The 10,212-nt window shown below is 34.9% G+C and overlaps 1 protein-coding gene across 1 annotated transcript; it reads right to left on the reverse strand.

Moving 5' to 3' along the window:
* Nucleotides 1–3,590: 3,590 nt before the first annotated feature.
* zgc:195282 (uncharacterized protein LOC100192223 homolog) lies at nt 3,591–9,603 on the reverse strand. Its single transcript, XM_048197510.1, has 4 exons — nt 8,938–9,603; nt 4,893–4,987; nt 4,665–4,719; nt 3,591–4,581 (listed from the first exon to the last, which is right to left on the reverse strand). The coding sequence occupies exons 1-4, from the start codon at nt 8,978–8,980 to the stop codon at nt 4,535–4,537; spliced, it is 240 nt and encodes a 79-aa protein (XP_048053467.1). The 5' UTR covers nt 8,981–9,603; the 3' UTR covers nt 3,591–4,534.
* Nucleotides 9,604–10,212: the final 609 nt, after the last annotated feature.

A 10,212-nucleotide genomic window follows, 5' to 3' on the forward strand; every position in this document is an offset into this window, starting at 1 on the left:
CCAGCACCATAAAAAATGTCACAGACTTCCTTTAATATCACATTGCATTATGTTACCATCCTCACACATAGACCTATCACAGTACCTACATATCAATGAGATTTTCATATCAAACAAAAACATCCACATGTTCACATTGCAGGGTTGAAAATACCCACACGCCTTGGTGTTTGATGATCTCACAATACATTGTTTGAAGTGCACAGTTCTCTCATGCAGAGCTGCTGTCTCTGTAAAGATGAATGGACTGCTTCATCACTCTTTGATAGCATTAGCTATTAGCCCAGGCTTTGATTAGTACAATGACATTAGCCTCCTACATCCACATTGTCACCGATATGAGTGGGTGAATGTGAAACCTCCACCACAGAAGCACAAACCGAGTCTTATGAAGTGCTTCAGGGTGCTTATTAACACATTTTTCAATGCAAGACAATAAAAGTTGGTTAAGACAGTAATTAAGCACAATGCTATATTGCTATTAATAGCCAACAAGAACAATGAAGAATAGTGTTCACTATGAGGAATAAAATGAATAAAAAAATTTCAATTTATGCATATTATGAATGCATATGCATTACTCTGCCCCTACTCCCACAATGCAAATGGTATATATGAGTCACTATACAATTTAAGGTATATTTAATGTCCATTGATGATAATTATATATATTTTTCTAAAATATTTTCTTAAGAAAAACGTTTATTTTATCCATTAAGGGAAAGTATATTATAATCTCACAAAAATCACCATAAGTTTCAGTTTGCTTGAAATTGCCTTGATGTCTCTTAAAATTACAGTTTTTGCAGTGTCACAATTGAGTGGGTCTTCAAAATGACTTTTTCTTTTGCTGAACACAAAATAAGATATTTTGAAGAATGCTGATAACATAACAGTTAAGGTTCCCAATCCCATTGACTTCCATTATTTATTTATTTTCCGTACAGTGGAAGTAAAGGGAGAACCGTGACTGTTCTGTTACCAAAATTCTTCAGTATATCTTCTTTTACATTCCACGTCAGAAAGAAAGTTATAACTGTTTGGAACAACACGAGTAAATGATGACAGAATTTTCATTTTTGGGTGGACTATCCCTTTAAAGATACTTATGGTAATTTGATGAGATATGCAAAAAGGCAGATTTATAATAATAAATCACATGGATATTGCAAAAAAATATGATTCTTAAAAACAATCACTGTATACAAAACAGATAAAAGAACTGTTAAGTATGTGTTACTTGAAGTGCAGTGTCTGTAATAGTTGACAAATTCACAAAGGAAAAACCTCTCTTAAAGGGATAGTAATAAAGCTTAGCAACTGCAGATGTTACACTGATGAAATATAAACTGAAACCAATAGCCATTTTTTTTTTTTTTGTATTTTGTCTTGATGTGAAATGTACCCCAATTATAGAAAGAGCCATAGGCATATTAGCCACAGTAACTGTACCCGTTGCATGCAGTAACATAGGCGATCCCTGCTCTTTGCCATGCACATATCAAATGAGCCTTCAGAGGGTGTGGTGGGCATCTAACAACCTCCACATCTCTGAAGCCCATAGGAATGAAGGCATCTTTCTCTTTCTTCATCAATCAGTTCTTCTACTGTGTCTACAGCCCCTTTTTTGTATCTCCGCCCCTTCTCTCTTTCTCTCTCGCTTTCTCTCCCAATTGATGGATTTGCGGTGTAGTTAAAACACATGCAAATGAGACAGCTGGCATCACACAAACCATGTGACCTGTCAAGGTGGGGGTGGGTTCAAAGACACGCTGCAGCAGGGAACCCTCTTTACACACATGCACGCACCCTCCCTCACTCGCTCCCTGGAATAATCCCGCCACCTCCTCCATGCCACCTTTTTTGTGCTTTCATTTTTTCTCTGTCTTAATCGAAAAGAAAAAAAGAAGTGGCAATGATAACGAACTAAGTCTGGGATCTTCACCTGATTTATGTTCTTCCTCAGTGCAAATGTTTGCTCATGCATGAAGGTAATCACATATGTGCACTTGAAGGCCGTGCTCACACATGCACATATGCCTGCACAAACAGGCCCTGTGTGTGTGTGTGTGTGCATGTGAGTTTGACAGGATCAACAGCAGGTATCCAGCAGTAGGTCTGCTACAGAAAGGCTGCCAGCTCACACACACTCACACAGACACATTCCAGCAGACTGCCCTGGCCTTGTGAAAACAGCCTTTTGCCAGGCTTCTCTCTCTCTCTCTGGCTCCAGATGATGGGTGTTTTTGTAAATCATACTTACTGTGAATGCATGTGGATGCTTATGAAGATGAGCAGGCAATTAAAAAAAAAAGAAATATATATATATATATATATATATATATATATATATATATATATATATATATATATATATATATATATATATATATGATTAATTATTATAATTATAATTAATATAATAATAATATATATTATAATATTATAAATATAATTAATATAATTATGATTAATTATTGTCATACATACATACACATACATATATATATATATATCCGATTCCGATCGAGTCTGAAACCACGTGATCGGGCCCGATTTCCGATCACCTGATCGGATCTGGACATCCCTAGTGCCAAGTCCTGTTGGAAAATGAAATCTGCATCTCCATAAAGTTGGTCAGCAGCAGGAAGCATGAAGTGCTCTACAACTTCCTTGTATACGGCTGCGTTGACCTTGGATCTCAGAAAACACAGTGGACCAACACCAGCAGATGACATGGCACCCCAAACCATCACTGATTATGGAAACTTTACACTGGACCTCAAGCAACGTGTATTGTGTGCCTCTCCTCTCTTCCTCCAGACTCTGGGACCCTGATTTCCAAAGGAAATGCAAAATTTACTTTCATCAGAGAACATAACTTTGGACCACTCAGCAGCAGTCCAGTCCTTTTTGTCTTTAGCCAGGCGAGACGCTTCTGATGCTGTCTGTTGTTCAAGAGTGGCTTGACACAAGGAATGCGACAGCTGAAACTCATGTCTTGCATACGTCTGTGCGTAGTGGTTCTTGAAGCACTGACTCCAGCTGCAGTCCACTCTCTGTGAATCTCCCCCACATTTTTGAATGGGTTTTTTATCACAATTCTCTCCAGGGTGCGGTTATCCCTATTAGGGATGGGCATTCGATTAAATTTTCTATCAAATTATCTATATTTCAATAGGCAGTTACATTTTGATGTATAAATGTTTAATTATTCAAATCCAATTTTCAGAAAAAAGACAATCAATAAAAACAATAATTATTAATTCATTAATAAAATCAATGAGTTGACAATAAGTTAACAGGCAGCTATATATTATAGATATAATTATACATAATATAATTTTTATTATAAATATTTTTATAATATATATTTATATAATTAAATTTATATATTAAGTAAAAATAAATAAATAATTTAAACTAATTAAAAAGACAATGATTACTTATTGTCATATATATATTATAATATATAAATTATATAGATATAATCATCAACATAATTTTTATTAATTAATAAAAATTATATATGTATAATTATATTTATATAATTTATATATAAAATAAGAAACTTAAATTGTAGACAGTTGCATTTTGAGGTATAAATCTTTATTCAAATCCAATTTTCATTAAAAAGCGTTCAATAAAAACATAGTTATTAAATTATTAATTTTTTACAGTTTATTTCATGGATTTGAGGATAAGAGACATGAAATTATACTTCTGATTTAATTAGTTGACAATATGATAGCTGGCAGCTCTGAGTGACACTCCTGTTCAATGAACTAATGAGAAAAAAAAAAAACAGATAAAATCAAATATGTATTCTTCCTGAACTAACAAAAATGATAAAGCCATCACATATGCGCCATGAGGTTTGGGACGCAAGCTTCTGCTTCTAATTAAAAAGACACAATGATTAATTATTGTCATTTTTCCTTTGTACATTTGCTGGCTCATGAAAAAAACCCTTTGTTTTATTGTCTCTGATCCTCAAAATCCCAGAAAAAAGAACAAACAATAACAGAATGCACAAAAAATTACATTGTGTTTCAAGTTAATCAATTAATTAATGGTATACAGAGTGTTGACTTTGTATTTTTAAACCAAAAACACATGATGTTTATATACGAGATACATGCCAATACTTTTCATAACTAGTTTGTCTGCATCTCCCATTCTAAAGGCCAGGAAATGATGAAACAGGAAAGACACAACTTAATTCTAGAATAATGTTCAGTGAAGTGCCATAACTTTGAAAGCATGGCAAGAGATTTCTAGAATAAACATGGGAAGTAGTTCAGTTCCCTGAGAGAATGCCAACGTGGATGGCTGTTGGTTTGGTAAGTTCTGGCTATTTTTATGAGATTATGATGAATGGAAACATAAGGGCGGAGTTATATTTTATTCTGTGGTTAGGAGAGATCAACTTGGCTGTATTTTCCAATGGTTTACTGTGCGTGGCAGTGTAAAGACACTGTAGATGTGTTGTAGATCTAGATGCTGTGTGTTTCTCAAGATTGCAGGATCTCTCTTAAGAAGCAGCTGTGTTAAAGGTCCGAGCAACAGGATTTCGGCTACCTGCACAAAGAAATGTACATTATTTTTTTTTTATTATATTATATTATATTAAAAATACAATAAATACAGTCATTTGCTCTCACCTCTGGGTCCAAAATCTCTCATGTAGCAGTTAGTGCAGTATGGCTTCTCATCGTGCTGCATAGAAATGTAAAAATGACAATCTGGATCTAGTACTCATCTTCCACTTTTCTGCATTTTGCATATTATCAGTGTAACACTTCAATGCATCCATGTTATCATCAGTTTACAGAGCTTGTTATTGTTTATGCATAAAAAGACAACATATGATAAAGTGAATATATGTATACCTCTGCATGCTGACCAGGTGTTAGCTGTCTTTTACACTTGTGACACTTCAAGCATAATGGGTGATAATCCCGTCCCAATGACCTCTTCTTCTCACCTGCATGAATCAAAGGTTAAGCAATCAGCCAGGTGAGTTTACTGAAGCTATAGAGTTAGTTTGGTAAGAGTCAAAGGAAGCTGTTTAAAATCGAGGGATAAAAACACCAGTAAAAAATAAATACGGAAAATTCTGTTATTTTGCCCTATTTAACAGATTTTTTAAAAGTGTAGAATCAGTGTTATTATAGTATTGATTAATATTTTCAATTAGTTTCTATTTTTATACTTTGGTTTTAGTAATATTATGTGCTTTCTTGATTTATATTAGTTTTTTAATCTATTAAATATGGAAGAGGATTAGGGCCAAGCAATAATAAAAAAATAAAACCATCTCGAGATTAAAGTTGTTAAATTTCGAGAAAAAAGTCTAAATAAAATGTTGAGAATAAACTCATTAAATTTCGAGAAAAAAACTCGTTAAATTTCGAGAAAAAAGTTGAGATAAAATGTTGAGAATAAAGTCATTAAATTACGAGAAAAAAGTCGTTAAATTACGAGAACAAATTTGTTAAATTTCAAGAAAAAAGTCGAGATAAAATGTTGAGAATAAACTCATTAAATTATGAGAAAAAGTCGTTAAATTACGAGAACAAATTCGTTAAATTACGACTTTTTCTCATAATTGAATGAGTTTATTCTAAACATTTTATCTCGACTTTTTTCTTGAAATTTAACAAGTTTTTTCTCGAAATTTAACAACTTTAATCTCGAGATGGTTTTATTTTTCTATTATTGCTTGGCCCCAATCCTCTTCCGTAATTAAACTTTATATTTATTTTAGTTTTAGTACTTAAACTTTACATTCATCTAATATTAATATTTTCATCTAATATTTATATATTTTTTCAGCCCCTTACAGAAAAGGGTTTTTAATAGTTTTAGTTAACAATAACAACACTGACTTTTTGACATTTTTCATGCCAACATATGAACACAATAATCGTTTCCTTTTTTTTTTTAAATCTCTTTTCATAACTGTAAGTCAACATGACATCAAAGTTTATCCTATTTACTTCCTTAATGCATTATTCTGGTCTTATACATGGATCATTGTTGGTACATGTTGTTCCAAAGAAAAAAAAAATGGTTTGTGTTTGTAATTTTGAACCAGATTATTCTTGCTCATCCTCTGAAACGACTAAAAGAAGAATAATTTGGACCTGTCCTATAGTTTGTAAAGTTTATTTGTAGTGGTACAGACTTGCCCCATAGATATCTATTGAAAAGTGCAATATTACACTCTAAAAAATGCTAGGTTAAAAACAACCCAAGTTGGGTTGAAAATGGACAAACCCAGCGCTTGGGTTAAATGTTTGCCCAACCTGCTGGGTAGTTTTATTTAACTCAACTATTGTTTAAAAATTAATGTATTGCTTGCTTAAAATGAACTCAAAATATGTTGGAAAATAACATTTATCAATATGTTTACGGAATGAACCTTTATTAATTAATTGCTTATTAATAAATGTTCACCTTTCGCCTTTGGCTTGCTTAGTTGGGGACACTTGACATTTGACTTGACATTTGATATTCAACAGTGCTTTGATCTGCCTGCATTGACTTTTTAAGCAAGCCAATAGTATATAGTATAGTAATTTTTAAACAATGGTTGAGTTAAATAAAACTGCCCAGCAGGTTGGGCAAACATTTAAACCAAACGCTGGGTTAAAACAACCCAATCGCTGGGTTTGTCCATTTTCAACCCAAATTGGGTTATTTTAAACCCAGCATTTTTTAGAGTGTATAAATTCATCTTTCTTTCTTTCTTTTTTTACATACCAAATGATGAATCAAAATTATTCTATGTTGTAAAAAAATAATTATATTAGTTTTAACCTCACACTCCAATTAATAAGGAGACTGTGAATCTGAACTTGGATTCCACTCGTCGAATTCTTCCATCTTGGATCGATTTCACATTCATTTTGGATTGCATTCACAGTTCTATGTAGATATATTACCCTTTCATTACTCTTTCATGTGGGCCTCGCACGAGCCCTCCTACTGAAACCCTGACCTTAACCATAGGACATGAAACCTCTAGATTGAACCAGGATCATACTGAAACTGAACCTCAGCTACAAACATCTTGCTCAGCTTTTCTCTTCCTGGCAGAATCAACAACAGCCTGCAGTCCACCTCAATAACTGAAGGAGTTTTTTTTTTCTTCAGTCTTGATGCTGAAAGCTGACTGGCAGCTACAAGATTTTTCTGTCCAAATTCTCCTCTTTCTTCAAGTGTCCATAGGTTTCTGCATTGCTATCTGCCAATTTAAACAGTCAAGCCTCTCTTGCTCTGCCCTATTCCACTTCCTGCCACAGGCAGACACTTCCTGTGCTCATGTGACTCATGTCGTGAGACGCTGATGGCGGTTAGGAGACTGCAGACTGATTAACTCTACACAAATGCATACAGATAAAGGCCTACACCCTCTTAGTTACACAACTAGTTTGTTTCATCTAGAGTAATGGCAGAACTCATATAGCACAGGTACGTCTCTAAGATGTCTGCTAAAGTGCGTTTAATCTGGAAAACATCTGTTGTGCACAAACATCTGATAAACGTCTAGGAAAGAGCAGTTTTACATAAATCATCAACATCTTAAAGATATTTTCTAAATGTCTATTTAACATCTGACAGGAAACGTTTTAGAGACATATTGCAGATGAGCAAAGACTAAAAAATACATCTTGCCAGAGGTGTAAAGTACTTGAGTAAATATAATTAGTTACTGTACTTAAGTATGTTTTTGGCTACTTTGTAGTTGTACTGAATATCAAAGATATTGGCAACTTTAACTCTCTACTTTTTACTTGTGATGAGTAATGCAATTACAAATTACATATTGCACGGCATCTAACTTTTTCTGCAGCAGATTGTTTCTGATATAAAGAAGTGATATCGCCATCTAAGTGAATTGAAGGTACTATATCTTGTGCGTTTTGCCCTTACTCACTCAAACTTGTCAACAAGGCCACTTTACATGAATGAGAGTGCATTAGCAGGTAGTTGCTGATCGCAGTTGTTTGATTTATTAGATGAGGAATTGACTGCAGTTGGTGATGAGGCTCAAACCAGCACTTACGGTAGACTTTGACTATTTAATATTACTTATCACTGTTTTATTTATCCGCAATATTGACAAGACCGTTTTGACGGATATTGGTTTACTTATGGCCACTTGAGCTTAACTGAGACTTGAGAGTTTGTAGACGGTTGTTGTGTCGACCTTGATTTATTGTAATATTGAGGTGTTCCGTTTTATTTTGATTTTAGAAAATAAATTTGATTTCTCATCTTACAAATCAATTGTTTCCTATTTTCACTGGCAGTCTCTCAGGACTAGAGCATCTCTGAGCCTACATTCAGCATGAGTAAAATACTTAAGTATGTTAAAAATCAGATATTTTCAGACTTTTACTCAATTCGTATTGAAATTGGTTACTTGTAACTTGTAGCGGAGTTATTTTCGATGCAAGGTATCTGTACTTTCACTCAAGTATGGTTTTAGGTACTCTTTACAACTCTGTATCTTGCAGATGTAAATGCAGACATCAGATAGATGTCTCAGTGATGTACGTGTGCTATCAGGGAACCTATAAAGCTACTCTGAAATTAGCATTTAGCATGCTCCGAGATGCCCTTTTTACAACCCTCTACTGTTAATATAAAATATTACCACACCACTTAACATGAGAACACACAACTTGGGCACAATATAATCGATATAGTATTGAAATACCTCAACAGCAAGTCAAAACGAGCACTTTTAAGTCAAAACAGAACCTGATGTGAAATGTTTGCTGCTAAATACATTAAATGCAGCATCTCAGCGCCTTATATTGATGTTTTTCACTGCTGATAACTACATAATACCTCAATATAATCTTAATCAGTATGTTTTAAGCATGTTAAAGATGGATCCCTCCGACCCCAGATGTCACTCACCAAAATAAACAGGTTTCCCACATATAGGACAGAAGCTCACCATGGTTGTAGCCGACCTCTAATAGTTTTATGCACAAGATGTTGAGATGCAGGAAATGCATGTGAGCTTGTCAACTGTGACAGCCTCTCAGGATGTGGCAAGAGGTGCAGTGACAGGAAGCAAGACATGATTTCAAAAACAAATACGCTCAATTCGAACAGTCAGAAGAAAGAGAGGAGGAAAATGTTGGTCAGAAGTGTGTGTGGGTGCTGTGATATGATGAGTCTATCATAGCAGGGTTGGACTTAAGTCAGTCTTGCTGTTTTAAAGAGACTTTATTCACACTTCTGCTGTGGTCAGTCGTTGCGGTTTGAAATCAAAGATGATGTCGAGGGCCGTGTGAGGTCATCAGACTTGTCGGAGACTGTTATGAAATGAAAGCTTGTGGGTTGTTTGCTGGATGCGAGTCAAAGAAACAACAGAGAGGGAGATTGAGAGGGACAGAGGGAACGAGAGAGACACAGATGTCAGCCGCTCAGATTTCATGTGTTGTCATGGTCGCCGCTTCTCAACCCCTCGATCTGTCCGCTCGCGCTTTTTCATCCTCTTTCTCTCCATCCGAGAGATTGAAAAGCTCCAGTGTGGGAGAACGATGGGAGTTTAGGAGAAACCCAAAACTGCTGCCGTGCACACACACACACACACACACACACACACACGCACACACAGAGCAATGACATCACCAAAAGGAGCTTGATTGGATGAGCACAGAAAGCCGTGAGAAGGAGAATCATTGAAGCCGAGACTGAGAGTGTGTTTTGTGTATGTGTGTGTTGAGATATAAAGGATGAATAAGAGTCTGGCTCGAGTTGCAATGCACTATTGCCCTCAGTTTAGCATGATTTATACACATACACACAACTCCTCCACAATGCGTGAACTGGCAGGGAAAACACAGAGAATTTATTTGAATAGGACAAGCTTTGTTATGGTTTGAGCAGCTCAATCTGGAATTCATGATTTCTTCTATATAGCTGATAAGTGGTAAATGCTCACCTGGGTGTTTAGCTGCACCTGATTTTATAAATTCACATTCTAACTATAATGTTTTTTTGTTGTCTGTAAAATATGTGTGTGCCATCACTTTCTTGCCGTTTTAAACAACTACAGCATTTGCATTGTTGGAGTTTTCTAAAAAAGGCAATAAAAGGGCAGCCTTTAGAGGTGCACTCACTCATTAAAAATATTTTTTAAAATCATGTGCATTTACATGGATGAAGACTTCAGTTAAATAA

The sequence above is a fragment of the Megalobrama amblycephala genome, linkage group LG7, assembly GCF_018812025.1.
Source record: "Megalobrama amblycephala isolate DHTTF-2021 linkage group LG7, ASM1881202v1, whole genome shotgun sequence".
In the NCBI taxonomy this organism is placed as follows: domain Eukaryota; kingdom Metazoa; phylum Chordata; class Actinopteri; order Cypriniformes; family Xenocyprididae; genus Megalobrama; species Megalobrama amblycephala.

Bases quoted from the DNA above. Each gene is read 5' to 3' on its own strand.
- zgc:195282 (XM_048197510.1), bottom strand. From the start codon at position 8,980: ATGGTGAGCTTCTGTCCTATATGTGGGAAACCTGTTTATTTTG. The intron at 4,988-8,937 runs GTGAGTGACATC...TGATTCATGCAG, and splicing joins TGGGAAACCTGTTTATTTTG to GTGAGAAGAAGAGGTCATTG. The intron at 4,582-4,664 runs GTGAGAGCAAAT...TTCTTTGTGCAG, and splicing joins GAGAGATTTTGGACCCAGAG to GTAGCCGAAATCCTGTTGCT.